This window comes from Thermobia domestica, chromosome 7 (assembly GCF_964235325.1).
Source record: "Thermobia domestica chromosome 7, izTheDome1.hap1.1, whole genome shotgun sequence".
Classification (NCBI taxonomy): Eukaryota; Metazoa; Arthropoda; class Insecta; order Zygentoma; family Lepismatidae; genus Thermobia; species Thermobia domestica.
Window position 1 is genome coordinate 113,086,461 of NC_137460.1, and position 16,000 is coordinate 113,102,460.

The 16,000-nt window shown below is 36.6% G+C and overlaps 1 protein-coding gene across 2 annotated transcripts in view; it reads right to left on the reverse strand.

The window, feature by feature from the left end:
- Rab3-GAP (Rab3 GTPase activating protein) overlaps window positions 1–16,000 on the reverse strand; it is a 90,397-nt gene that overhangs the window by 42,790 nt on the left and 31,607 nt on the right. For both annotated transcript variants that reach the window (XM_081765176.1, XM_081765175.1), the window contains exons 12-16: window positions 11,590–11,738; window positions 10,185–10,434; window positions 8,189–8,389; window positions 3,972–4,129; window positions 1,511–1,805 (exon numbers count right to left, since the gene is read on the reverse strand). In XM_081765176.1, the coding sequence (XP_081621302.1) occupies window positions 1,511–1,805; window positions 3,972–4,129; window positions 8,189–8,389; window positions 10,185–10,434; window positions 11,590–11,738 (1,053 nt within the window). The remainder of the gene's footprint in view (window positions 1–1,510; window positions 1,806–3,971; window positions 4,130–8,188; window positions 8,390–10,184; window positions 10,435–11,589; window positions 11,739–16,000) is intronic.

Sequence of the window (16,000 nt, forward strand, 5' to 3'; positions counted from 1 at the left end):
TGCACCAGCTAGCTCCAACTGTCGAGTAGGCGCATTCTCATCCTGGAATATGGCGCCATTGCCAGAAAACAACATGTGGACCATAGGATGTATATGGTCCCCTAAAATTGTGATATAATTACAGAAGTGACGCGACCGGTACCAGCACAGTATCCACTGGAAACCAGGAACGGGCCACAGCATCATAGAGCCGCTGCTATGTATTATGGTCGGGTAGTCATTGCGGATCATACGCTTCTATGGCGTCTGCCAAACATAAACACGACTCGGTTTAAATATGGCGAAGAAAGACTCATTCGACCATATCGTATGTTTCCTGTCACCAGCGATAAATGTTTCATCCGGCATTATTGACGTCACATTAAAGCATTATGGTTTCTTACCAGCAGTTTCGACCGTACACCGCGACCCCGTACATTCATGTCATGTAACTCGCAGTGGACTGTGATTGTCGACATAGGAAATGGGAAATGCCGGTTGAGTTCCTCTGTCACTTGCACCACAGTTGCAGAACGATTCTGAGTGACAATCCATTTTAATGGTCGGCAACACTTCTCACTGAGGGTTTTCCTCCGACCTTGTTGCTCTTGGTTAATGTGCTTTCGCCGTTAGTTCGTAGGTCGTCATGTATTTTCTCGCGATAAACCCAACTTTAAAAAGGGGTTTCTGCAAAAATATGCAGTTTTTCCAATAGGTCCATACCCGCTTTTCTTCTTATTTTGATGTGAGGAGTCACCTTTTTCAGTCTATCAGTCTAGTGTATTAACCTTAGAATATCGAGATAGTTTCTGTACCTTTTAATACACATATGGGGTGCTAGTGAACTCCAGCAATTTACTTCATTATTTTTACGGTTTAAATTATTAGTTAAGTAAGTCTATATTTTTACAAATATAAATACAGAATATTGTATCTATTCTGAACTGAATTTCGGTGGAACGAATTACAATCTTCAACTTCACTTAGTTCTTCAAACCTATCACAGTCACTTAGTTCATCAACAATTTACCGTACAGCATCTCGAAAGTCACTATCAGTTAAGACCAAGCGATTCGTAGCGGCATTTTTGTTTTTTTAATAAACATTATCACAGTACTTTGAACAAACACTTGATAATACCTAGATGGAGTGGCAGGGAACCCTAAAGTATATATACGACCGTGATAAACCAACTAAAAATTCAATTCAAAAGAACGTCAATGTACCAGTATATTATAACTTCAAATAAGAATACACAAAGCAAAATAAACCAGAATGTGCAGTGCGTCTTCTGCATGTAAACGAAGACCTGATTTTGGAGGACAGCACCACTCTGTGTATTCCAGGATTGTATACTCTGTATATTATTGCATATATATAATTTAATAATTAATCAATGGACGTTAATATACGACTTTTCACGTAAATTTGATTGTCAGTTTTATTATTATTATTATTATTATTATTATTATTATTATTATTATTATTATTTCATTTTTAACATTAAAATTGCGTGAAACAAAACCATTACCTTTGCCCTTTTCCAATATATGTGCTAAAGACAGAGATGGTCTTTCGTACGGAAGGCGATAAATAGATGGTGGTTCTACTTTCAATTTTTGTCTCAGAACTTTCTCTAACAACGCAACATCTTCCAGTTGCTTAATTAACAAATTCCACTGCACCGTGTCCATGGAAAGGTTTTCAAACTCACTCGAAGTGCTCTTCGTTTCTTCATCAGACACATGTCCACTCTGGTGAGTTTCATCTGGCAACACTGCTAGGTTTTCATTACAATTTTCCACACCTAAATCCGTTCTCCTGTTCTGAAAGTATAACACAAAGAAAATGAGCAATGAAATCACGTGCATTTAGTTTAATGTTTGCCTAATCGGTTATAGTTTAATGAAGACGTCAGCAGTGACGATATTTGTCTCTATTACGATAAAGGCAATGGCCCATACAAGCTGCACATTAAAATTTCACAATGAAACCGCTATGCAAGTAAATGTCAAATATTAATTCTACAAACAGAATAATAATAATACTATAAAAAAAAACTATGAAAGTTACAAGGGTTACTGAAAGAATAAATAAATTATAAAATACACAACTAGAAAATATTTTTAAAGAAAAAACTCAGAACACCGTAACTATTCCAATTATACGAATAAAAGTGAGTGAGATAAATGACCACATTATTTAAAATCTAATTTAAAAATCTGGGCAGTCATAACCGTTTTCTGAGGGGACACTCTACAAGAATGTGACGAATATTCAATGCAATGATAGTGTTCACAATATGGACGGTTAGAACCACGCACTATTAATTAGTTGAATGTCCAGTGTTACGTTCTGCAAACGAAAAGATCATGAAAAGTATTTGTGAATATGATGAAATAATCGTATAGTAATGATAAAGTGGGAAAAAATTGGAGATGGTATGTTCATGAAATATTGGACACTATACTACATGAAACAAGAAAGGCGTATAAGTAAGTGACCAGGTTTTCAGCACAAGAAGGTTTGCTGATAAAAACTAGGCAAGATGGAATTCAGGATTTGATTCTTCGCCATCCAGAAATACAATTGTGCGTTATATCATCTTAAAAGGTGCGCCCTTCAGGACAGGCCATAAAGGCCTAAGAGTTGTATGTGGAAGTAAAGGCTTCACACTTCTTTGACTTTGACATGGAGGTGATGTAGTTCAACATTACGCTCCAGCCCTTTTCATTTTCCCTGATTGCTCCAGGTACCAATTTCCAAGAGAATAGAACGAAAGAAATTTCCCGACTCTACTGGGGATCGAATCCGAGCCGCACAGCAGGCAGATAGATACCTTATCAACTATGCAACCGCAGTTCTTAATTTTACTTATTAATTATGCAAAAGTTTCCACAGTTGATATATTAATCATACATATGCCTCATCTTTACATCCTTACTACGAGGAAAGGACAGACAGGAAAATAAGACACACTATGTAGTTTAAAGTATCAATCTAGCAATGACCCTCAATATTCAATTTTTGTGCGTGGAGCCGCGGTGGCTCAGTGGTAGGGTTTTCACCTCTGGTGCATGGGGTCCCGGGTTCAAACCCTGCTCCCGCCAAGGGAGCTTTGTGGTGGACAAACACCGTGTGCGTGGGTTTCCTCGGGGTTCTCCCGTTTCCCCTTACTTGCTTCATTCCACCATTTCATTCATTACTCATCATCACCGTCTACTTTAGCCTAGCCGGCATAACCGTGGGACGTAAAACTCAAAAATTTCACTTCATTTCAATTTTTGTTCGAACAAAAAATTCAAGAAAACTTTACCCTAAATTGAGTATGCTCTTTGCGTCAGCTTTATTCTGAAACATTTCCAGATAATTGACATCTTAGGTAAAGTACTAACGAATTGAAATTTCTAGTTTTACATCCCACGATTATGGCCTTTAGGTCAAAAGAGACGGATGATTAATGAAACTGAATAATTATGAAATTATTAGTAGAATGATAATATGGGATAAAAGGGGAGAACACTCAAAAAAAAAAAAAAAAAAGTTTAAACACGAAACAAGTTTTATAGAGGGAGTTTGGCGACGGGCATATAAACTGAAGTCCTCACAAACTACCTCTATAAAAAATATTGCGGAAGTACCTTAGGGCTCTGAAACATGGATATTTGGATAGGGCACATACTAGTTCCTAAGTGAAGTCTTGACCCGACTCGATAGTTCCTATAGTATTGGAGCTATGGACTTTTAAAGTTCAATTTTTCATGTTTTCGACAGGCCATAACTCCGAAAGGAAGCGTTCGTGCACCAAGGTTGGTCTATATTTTTTGTCTTATTTTGGTGTCAGGAATCACCTCCCAAACATTGTCGGTGTTGTTTTGAAACATCCTGTCTAGTATAATCCTACTATTACTACGTTAAAGAGACAGACAAATATCGTACACAGAGTAAAAATAATTAAAAACATAACTCATAATATTTAAAATGTTGATTACCTGTTCTTCTTTCATTTTTTCTATTGAAATTGCAACAGCCCGACACACCACAGCACCAGTCAATGCCATGTAAGGATTTGTTGACTCAGATAGGGTATTGCGAACGTTCTTCCACCATGAAGACAATTCATTGTAATCGGGACAGACAATGTCAATATCTAGAAAATAGAAAAGAAAATATGTGATTTACGTAATATTTCAAATTTTCAGGCGCACTTATTCACGTTGGCAGTTGAAGCTAACATACACACAACACATGATCCAGCAAGCTTTTTGATTTTTATCCCTGCGCACTTTTATATTCAGTTAATAGTTTACAGGCTTCTGGATATATGAAGCTGAGATACAATTGTTTACCACGTCATAATTAGTATCACTCAACAAGAAAGGCTAATAAAGTTCTAAGAGCAGGAAATAATGAGGGTGAGAGGTAAGCAGAAAGTTGGTACGAAGACAGAGATCACTGTGCATCTTCCTTATATCAATAGTGTTCTATAACTCCCATTGTGTGGGTTTCAATGTACAATATTATTCTCAGGAGATTTGATAATGTATCTGTTTACAATGGATGCAATTAAAGCAAAATTTATAATTTCACTAATTTGCAAAAGAAGTCTTTCATTTACTGCTTCTAATATTAACTGTACTATTTCGGTGTTTCCTTAACAGATCGGGCAACTCACTGGCAATCCATCTCAGTTCTTAGGATTTCCTTTTGCATTATTTTTGATATTGTGAGCATTTCTTAGGACTTTCTCTTGTACTATTTTGTTAATATTGTAAGGAAAACTCCTTGCACTAGAAACCTCTATTTCTCAAGTTATTTATTGATGTGGGAAATTTATGGAGAAAATTTTTATTAAGACTAATGTAATTTTGTGACAGTTTGTACAAATACTGTTCATTTCTAATAGACACTTTCTGAAGATGCTGTTATCTTAAATCTATGTTAAACGTGAGTAATACACTAAGATTCGTACATACTTCTTTCATTTATTGTAGTATTATTAAAAACGTATAATGTTTATTATATAGTAAAATACGAAATACCCTGTAACTGTTCTTGAATGTTTCTTCTTCTTCTGTTTAGTGGACTGATGGATTTTTTAAAAATTGTTTGTGTTGACAAGTCTTCTTATAACTTGATGAATTTTTGCGTAGTAACTAAGTCTTGACAAGTTTGATTTTTGTTCCTCATTCTGGATTCTTACTTACTAAGTTACTTTCAAGAGCAAAAATTAATGCTCTTAATGTTTTGCTTTTTATACTGTTCATGCAGAGTTTAGATCAAACTACAAGGGTCGTTCAAGGCAGACCGGGACTTCTATATCTTCAGGGGAAACAGATGTCACAAGGAGCACCAAACTATGTCAGCTTTTCAAGGTATTCTTCGTGCGCGTTGAGGCACCGTTGCCATCGTTGTGGCAGCTCCCTGGTTCCTTTGGTTGTTGCTGTAGCCACTGGAGGACATCGTTCCACAGTGCTTCATCTGACGTGAATTTTCCCCTCCCAGATGGTCTATAAGGGATGGAAACAAATGAGAATCACTGGGGGCTAAATCTGGACTGTAGAGGGGATAGGGCAAAACTTCCAGCGCATTTCGGCCGTGGAGTTGTTGTTGTCGTATTGGCCGTGTGAGAGCGGACATTATCATAGAGAAGAATGACATTTCTAGACAACATCCCAGGATTTTTCTTACGAATGGACTTTCGTACAGCACCACTCAATGTAGAGTAATACTGGGCATTAATTGTGCTCCCTTTGCCCAGAAAATCCACATGGATAACACCCTTCACATCCCAGAAGACACTTTCCATGATCTTTCCAGCGGACGGCTGCGTTTTTCTTTTCTTGGGCGTCGGGGAACCTTTATGCCTCCACTTTATGCTGCTTCTTTTGGTCCCTGGGGTTGAATTGTGTAACCATGTTTCATCACACGTAATGATGGATTGCAACAATTCATCACCTTTGGCTTGAAACCGATTCAGAAGCTGTTCACAGACCGTCATGCGTGTCCACTTCTGATCAAATCTGGCGGGGAATCCACCTTGCACAGATTTTGAGGACGTGAATGATTGTTTAAACACTCCCAACACTGATATTTATCTCGGCAGCAATTTTCCCGCACTGTTACTCGCCAGTTCTCAAGAATCATTTGCTCAACACGTGCGATATTCACTGGTGTGACAGCAGTCAGGTGAGTGTGTCCATGCGCTTCATTTGTCACTAGCTCCCGTCCTTCCCGAAACTGTTCACACCATTCGTACACTCTTGTCCGTGACATCGTTTGTTCACCATACTATGCTTGCAATCTTCTGAAAATCTCAGCTGGTTTAACTTTCCCCTTCACAAGAAATTTGATTACATACCGCTGTTCGACAGCGGCTACGCATGCGCCAAATACGTCATGCTGGGCGCTAGTTACTCGAGAAGGAATACATTACTCACCCGCAAGTTTCAATCATGATCCAGCTATTCATCAATTATTTACGTACGAAAATCTCGGTCAACCTCGAACGACCGTAACTATGAATAAATAACGAAATTTGACCAAAGCTCTAATTATATACAGAGAATTCTCGATTTACATAAATTCATACTTAACGTAAGGATACTCCGATACATGTAAAATCTACGAACGGTATTTACATCTGAAGTTAACAAGTATTATTAAATTCCAAAATTCTATTTTGAAAGCCGTCTAGTGAATGAGGCATGAACTACGTATTAATGTGGCAACGCTGCACTTGTCATAAACTGTACGAAACACGTTGGGGTATGTTGTGACTGCGAGGTTTATGTAAATTCAAATAGACTTGGAACGATCTAAGTCGAAGACTGACTGTATTAACAAGAACTACATTAGATTCGGCGATTTACACTCACTCACTCCATTCATCAAATTCGTTTGTTGCAGCTATTTTCTTACTATAAGGAAATCTTTCAATGTAATTTGTCATAATTATGGATTTAAAAAAAAATAAGATAAAGGAAATTAAATACTCTATTTAATAGTATTTCACGAGTTTCCGAACATGTGACATTGCTAAATAAATACATAACAATAAGCTTGTCTTCAATCCAGAACAAGAAAACCATACAAAGTTGTTTCTCTGGTCCTCTCTCTATCAGTGTTTCTCTACCACTTCACTGCCCAATAAAGCATGGTTACAGGTTTTGTATATCCATACAGATTCTGTTTACCTTAAGTTACGGACTGTCGAAACAGCAGAATGCATTGTCACTAACAACAATTATCGCAACTTAAGAAGAGAATACCTACTTCCAGATGTGAAACTCATTACTGGCTTATAATTACTTTCCTCGTGGTACAATGTTTACATCCCTCTTCACAAAATGTGGATTGATATAACTTTTTTTTTCTATCTCTCTTTCTACGAAGGTTTTATATTTGGAGCATAGTTCTTTTACCGATGGACAGAACTTACAAACATGATTCACTGTGCAGTGTAGCGGAAAATACACTAACAAAAGAACCAGACAAGTCTTGGAACTGATGTTCTGATTCTCACGGATTAGGATTAGGAATTAGATTTTTGGACTTTCGATATCTACGATCATGTTAGCCCGTCACGTATGTGGGATGATGTCCCATGGTGATGACATTACCCAGGGGATTGAAGAGGAAGAAAGGAATCGAGAAGGAAGGAAGAGGCCTGGGTTCCTTATGTTACGTACTATCCAGGCATTTGCCTGGTGTGATTGAGAAAATCCCAGGAAAACTTCACTCAAACTGTCTGGCCTGAAAATGCTCTCACACTTTTTCGACCGAATTTCTCCACCGGAAATCGAACCAAAGATTCTCCCTCCTAAAGGACGGTTATAAAAGGGCGTGAAGATCAAGAAGTTATCAGTGCTTTGTACTGGTCATCCTCCTACAATATCTACTCTCGAGGCCATTATGGGCTACGGAGACAACCTACAATACCTATTTCTGAGGCCGTTATGGGCTACGGAGATTTAACTTACAATGCCTACTCCTGAGGCCATTATGGGCTACGGAATCACCAATCCCGTCTGAGGCCGCTATGACCTAGGACACGTTCCTATCAACCCGAGGCAATATTATGCCGAGGGGACCCTTACATTTTTATAATAAAAAATGAAAGGCAGAATTCCCGCATACGTTATTGACTCTACCTACAGAATATTACAATACAGTTCTTTACAACACGAGAATACTAATAGGAACGTACCTGCTAGTGAACAGACTGCCTTTAACAAATCACGAAAGCGCAACATCTCAGCAATAAGGGATGCTCCTTCTCGTCTGTTGAGCCAAAACACTACTGCAAGATGCATAAGATTTGCAGGTTCGATACGACTTGCTTCAGCTGCTTGCATCCACTCTTCCACAGATGAACCACTATACAACCATCCTTGGAATAATAAGTCACCTAAAACAAACATGTATAGAATTCAGTATTACTGCGAGCATTATTTTCTGATTTCTTGAAGTTTCTAAACCACATAAATATACATAACTGATATTTTTTTATTTTAATCAACAATTAGATTTATAATGTAAAGAACACTCACCAATTATTGTATAGTTGAGTTGATTTTAGTTTAGCGTCCCTTTCAGCAGCAAGGTTATCTGAGACGTGGGCCTACTTATTAACGTGGAATCCAAACCGCATGAGCTCCCGCCGGGAATCGAACCCGGGTCTCCCACGGTTTATTGTATATGATAGCAAATATCTACAGGTTATTAATAGCATGGATTTTCATCTGATAAGCATAATGGATTGATCAATTTTCTTATACTTTGTCGCAAGTTTTAATAGCCTACTTTTAGTTCCTCTCTATGGTTAATAAAACAAGAATGAAAACAGAAGCATCCAGAAATTTTACAGAAAGAAACAAATTAGTATTTTTTTTAACCTCCCCCAATCCTTTCACCTTTCATTTTCATGTTATTAATTGTGACAGGAATCCTAGAGGCGAGAAGAAAGCTAGGCATATATAATTGTTATCAAAATTGGAAAGAGGTGTAAAAAATATAACTAGAAAATTTTCTGTGTGTTATATGAAATTAATTGCATATAGCAACAATGAGCTAAAATCTGAAAGGTTTTATAAATGTCTTTACAGACTGAGAAATCTTAAGATTACAATATTCTATCAGGCAAGAAGTGTAAACACAAATAATAATTATCTCATTTTGATATTTTCCTGGGGGGTACGGTGGCTCAACAGTAGAGCGCTTACTTCTGGTGCGTGGGGTTCCTCGTTCGATCCCAGCCCAAATAAGTTTGTGATGCACAACATCGTGTCTGTAGGTTTTCTCGGAGTACTCCTGTTTCCTCCAATTTTCTCATTCTACCAATTCTTTCATAATTATTCACCTGCTTTAATCATCGTTTCCCTTAGTCTAAAGAGCTGAGCGTGAGACGTTCAACTCAAAATTTCATTTCATTTTTGATGTTTTCTTGGTGTAGTTCACGCAAGTACACGAATAAAATGTCATTGTATGCGAGTCTAAGTCTCAGCTGGTCACCAATGACAGTTCGGGTTCGGATGAAGAATAATTCTGCAGAAGTCTGCTCTTTGCCTGTGGGAGTTTTCAAATATTTCTTTCATCTCACTTAATTACCCCCGCCCCTTTAGTCAGTGTCATTTACTTTGTTTCCTTATTATTTCTATTAATCTATATACAATCCTGGACATAAAACTAAAATGTATTTCCTAAAGTACGCAGGATGGAGAACAAATATATATCAAAACAATGTATTATTTTAGAATCTACTTTATGACTAAGATTAGTTTCAATTCAAGTCTTGTGTCCTTTCTGAGTTACGCGTAGCTGAGTAACTCTTGTGCTACCTGGGTCTCCCGTTCGATTCCTGGTGGGAAGCACTTGACTCGGATACAAATTCGAGTAGAGATTCGGATCTAATTTTTAATGGTAGAACCCATCTCATATAGCTCCGTTGCTGAAAAGCGACGTTGAACTCCACGTAACAAATCAGTACGAATCGTTGCTCCAAGTACGATTCGACCTTTTCGCAACTTTCTTCCAAAGCCTGAGGCACAGATTTTCACTACGAGGTCAAAAAGGACATCTACTGCCACTTCACTTTGATGGATATGTCAATATTTCTAATATATTAAGGGATTTATTACAGACATAATTGGTGAATATGAATTATATTCTTTTCGGATATTAACTCACAATATGTGACCACTTACTGAGTCTTCTGATTTTATCTTCAGGAACGTCCTTCTTCAAACCGATAGACTTCACTTCCTGGCGTTGGCTGACAGGAGAGTTACCAACTTCAAAACAGGACAAGAATTCCGTAAAAACAGCTTTTCCATCTTCTTGAAATGAAACTCTTACTTGTGATTTTGCAGCACTTCCTATTGAATTAATAACGTTTAATAACTCCAGCAGGTTGTTGACTTCTCGTTCGGGAGCATGCAAATGACTGGCTAGAGCCTAAAATTAAAGATATAGGCATAACCCAATGTGCTAAATTTATTATACAAATAAAACAGAACAATCGATGTTTCAAACATCTAAGTAATTACGTATAAAAAGCTTTTCAGTTACATACAAAAAAGCTTTTCTTAAAGATCTGCTACCTAATTTATTGGTAAAAATATAAAAAAAAACAATGGTCACCTTAGCATCTTGATTCCTTCAAAATGATAAATGCAGGCTGATGTGCGAGAATAACCTACATATGGATATGAATAGATAATTTTCTAACAAAATATAAGTATTCTTTATTATATTATTATTATTATTATTATTATTATTATTATTATTATTATTATTATTATTATTATTATTATTATTTTAAATATGAGAATACCTATTTTCTCTTTGCAAATATTTGTAAATTCTTAAAAATTAAATTTTTAGTCATGTAAGCATCCATATGGTAAATGTCAAATCGATGCAACACTTCAGTGAACAATTATCATCTTCCTCGTGCGTATTTCTTAAGAAATACACTGACTATACCTGTAGAACTACATTATTTTGATCAGTTTCCCCTCTGTGGAGGAAATATTAATATTTCTAGAATCACTGCTGTAAAAATTACTTGTAAAAAAACTACCTCTTCCTCTTTTACCATCCCCCTAGCCCAAAGAAAGCCAAAAAAACACAATAGTATTAATATTAGTGTTAATTAAACCGTAATACAAAACGAATTCAAAAACGCTCAAGAGGAATACCACAACACAATCTGAAACACTAATATTCACTAATAATGTTGTGGTTTGTTCACTTGTGTATTGGAAAAATGGTAAGAAAAGGAAAGACTGGTTTCTGACAAGCAATTTTAATAGCACAGTCAAGAAACATTAACGTATTTCTACAACAGAAGAAACTAATCAAAATATGTACTTCTACAAGCAACGTATTTTCTGAGATGGGGAAGATGACAATCGATTACTAAAATATTGCATCTAATTTCTGTTTAGCAATTGGGTGCTTATGTAAGTACAAAATAAAGTTTTCATTATCAATATGCATATTACTACGTCATAAAGTAATTAGTACATTCTCTTCATTTAATGCAATTTTTAATTTACTGAGGATAAAGATTTTTCTAGAGATTTTAAAATATTTGTATTACTATACCTGGTTCGAAACTTCATTACTTTGGACCATTTCATAATTCGGAGGTGCTGCACCTAGCTGTTCTACATACTTAAAGAACGACACTAATTTCTGAAGTTGCAAACTCATCTGAAGCAAAATTTTGCTGCTATGCTCCATATTTTCACCATCTGTAAAACAACATTTACACCTGTAAAAGATCATTTTCACTTATTCATATTACACTCAGTCCCAATACACAAGCGCATGAGAAAACAAGATAATATCAAGTCAAATGGATCAACAAGCGGGTGGCATATTACTGAAGGTAAAAAGTATCTTTACTACACTTGCACCGTCTCTAGCATGGATACACGTAGCGAAAGTGTCTGATATAAAAGTCGTCAAAAATACTTGATGCTCTTACGTGAACTATTATGTCAAAGAATTTGAAATAATCGCTCCTGCATCGTTTCAGCTGAGTCCTTTCATTTTCAATAGGATTGTCTGCAGACCGATAAAAACAAGGAAAGATGTGTGTAGCACAAAGGATCAGTTAACCAAAGAAGCTCGTGCACATTTGAAAGGTAAAAACAAAACAAGTTTAGACTGGTAACAACGGTGATTTATTCTATAGAGATCTTTGTGTGTACGAATATTTCCACGAAATATCTGTTCCAAAAAACACCAGTACGAAATACTTCGAACATGGAAAATTCCTTGTATGCATATACTATTAACATGGGAAACTGTGCGTGTAAATCAAGATCAAAGAATTTATATTTGACACAAATCTAATTCACATGACTCAATTATGGCTTACATACTTCCGGGTTGGCATAATCTACAAGAACTAATTACCATCAAACTAAAATAATAAAACTAGACGACACAAATAAATTTTACAAATGATGATTGTGCAAGATGTGATGTTGCTTCTCTGGAGACCGACTGCACAGTGAGTTTGTATTCTCTTGCGCCTGCCAGCGTGCTGTGTTGAGTCTGAACCCAGATTAGTTTTCGGTAGAATTCGCACTCTCAGTACCCTTACATGTTGATTGTTTTTTAATCACGTCGTCTGCAAGAGAGTTCACATTGGTTGTTACTGTTCCGTCGTTCCCAGTGTACTTCCTGGGAAATTCATTATCAAACCTCTCCCACGGATTTAGAGATAATCAAGAACGATGTGCTCAGAGAGAGAAAGAGAGAGAGAAACTTACAATTGCACAGTAAATTGTCCCAATAATTCCAATTCACCAAAAATTAAAGTAATATCCTACATAATGTAAAATAAAACTATTATAATCCAGACAGAATGAAGATGCAGACATTTCGATCCCCCGAGCATTCCTATTTCTGAATCGTCTGTTCCTTACATTCTTACCCAGTAACAGACAAAAGTGATAGTCAGGTAGTGAGATGTTCGGAAAGTACAGAGGATGAGATAACATTATCAGCCAAGAACTTCAATTTCCCTCATGGTCATCCGCAAAGTGTAAGTGCGAGGCTCTTTTGTAGACTAGTGCAAGCTGTCTTTGCCGGGATATATCCGCAACCCGCTTTACCTATGCACATCACCATCGAGTGCAGCTCAAAATGGACAATTCTGGCGAGTCCAGACTTTTTGTGGGCACAATAGGGACTTCGATGTGACCTGAGAATGACAGCATTTTTTCTATGTCCTACGATTTATATTACGAAGCATATAACTATTACATCAGCATCTTTGGAACAGATATTTCTTTTTAAATTGGCTTATTTTATTCAACTCGAATCTTGTAACACGAAACATGTATGTCGGCAGTCTGCAGTCTCGTATTTTGACCTCAAAGTGATTCTAACAACTTTGTTAAAATAAATTGAAAAAAGCAATAATGGATATACTATCAGAACAATAAACATTGTACCTCTTGTAGACTATAGTACCTTTCAAAACGAATACGATCATTCATTATGACTCTTGCTTCAGCAAAACACTAATAATTGACATCTACAACAATGGATGTATAAAAGATAACTATAAATATCAGTTGAGAAGGTACAGTGTAGCCTCTTTCCGGATCTTCCTCCCCCCCCCCCTTGCTGCCGCACCAACGAGTACTTTCAGGAGATCTGAACTTACCTGGTTAAGATATCAAAGAACACTTCCAAGAAGGGATTGCAGAACTTTTCCCAGATCGCTCTCAGGTCTCAACAATGAGATGAGCATCAAGCACCGAGAGGTTCGGATGTCTCGTCTCGAAATCCTCGCGGACATCCAGATGATCGCTCAGATTATGACACACAAAAATATCATTCACACATGTAACAAAAACACATTAAATACAATAATACCATGCTTATTTATGAAATGCACTATGAAAAAGTATATAGAAGAAAAAACAATCAAAACACTAACACTGATATAGGTATAGACACTTGACTACTTCCACAAACATAAAATTACACTTCACATTTCACGAGGTAATAGCCCTTTGAAATTGTATTATATATATATATCTGAATGAAATATTATATTTGGGGGTTTTCCACAAACACTTTTCTCTCAGCACTACCTAATACACATGAGGGATTAGCACTGTGGGGTAACACTAAGAGTAATCCCACGACGTAAGTTCCTGGCTGCTGCGAGACGAATCCGTAAAAACGGTAGTCTCCAGCACAACAGGTACTCACAATGTATAATTAGGACATTGGTAGGGCCCGTTGACTACTTATATGCACTGGGTCAGCGGACCCGGGACTTCACTAAATGGGGGCTAGCCGCTGTACCAGTCCTTGGGAGGTCACTAGACGTACGCCCCTTAATTCTATGGCGAATTCAACGAACGTGTCGGCTATCTCGAAACGTGTCGGAAAACTTCTAGAGTTGAGGTGTTCTACGTACGAACTGGGTTTACCGACCGACCGACTGGTCAATGTTAGCAGTTTGTTTTAAAATGTAATCAGGTTAAGCCACCTGTATGGGTATGCAAATTAGATGTTGAAAGGATTTGCGTTAATTTACAGTTCACTAGTCACAATGTATAAGGAAAGGGAAGTAGTTCAAACGTGGAGATAATAACGGACTGGGCGATATGGTTGGCGCCGGTCTGTCGTTTAAACACCTGGTATGCTTTGACCTGCCGCCAGTATTTCCATAAATAATTGAAGAAAACACTTAATTTAGTTCCAAATAACTATATAATGTAGTCTTTGCATATAAATGAGTAGTGAAGAAACACTGAGGATCCAAGCAGTAGAAATACGATTTTCATACATATAGGTCAGATAATGTTTATGGTTTTTGTTACTCACTAAAATTCTTTCACCGTGAAAAAACGTTTCACATATATGTATGAGTGAACGATGAAAACTCTTTTATTTTAATTCGTGGGAAAGAAATTGAATTATTAGCAGTTCCCACCGAAGAAAAGAAATTATTTCCGTCGCAAAAATAAAATATAAATTGACGAATGATTTCTGTCTTTCCAAAATATACAGAGCATAAACAAAAATTACTTATATAACCTGGTGACGGTTATAACAGTACAATATTGCTGAAACTTTATTTTTGAAGTTTGCTTGCAAAGAAAATAAGGCTTTATACTGAAAAATGTATATTTAGTACCTGACCCCACTTCAAAAATGTCAAAGTAAAAAACAATCGTATAACCATGAATATATTCCCAATTACAGTAAAATGCCCTCAGAAATTATCTGAAGAATGAGACGCCCATTTCAACCTTGAACCCGTTATATATATATAGCAAAAAGTGGCGTAGGGTCAAAAGATCACCAGATACCAAGCGAGGTTTAAACTGTTTTGATATGCAAACAATAAATCATCAGCACGCTGGCATTGGTGAACGTTGTGAAGTATTACCTTAGGACATGGGTATTTTGTATTCCTTTCACTATTCATTTGAACCTAAACACTATTCGTTTGGGCAGTAAACGTCGAAACTATAATTAAATATATCATTAAACTATTTCATATTTATCGGAAACATTATAAACAATGAATGTAATCGCAAATAATAAATAAATAAAATTAACAATTACTCCTATCAGTGCTTTATTTTATTCTTGATTCTCAATCGACAATATTAATACATTACTAACATCTAATTGTTTTAAATATTGTACCTACTCAACAATGAAATCGGTTGCCAAGTAGCTATTTTCCATGGCAAATTTCAGAATAGACATTCTGAATTATCAATCGTATTGCTGACCTCCTTGTTGATTTACTCTTTTGAAAGGAGCATCTTAAAAAGCCAGCCAATAATATTTCATTGATAATTCAAGATGTCAAGTAAAGGTACGTACGTAATTTCAGTTCGCGCGTGTGCTACAAGTGTTTGAGGTTTCTTACCAAATAATTTTTCTGCACTCTATTAGGCCAAAGGCAACAGCGGGAAGAGAACCATCGCCTTGAAAAGAAAACTTGCTGCACAGAATTTTTAAAGAA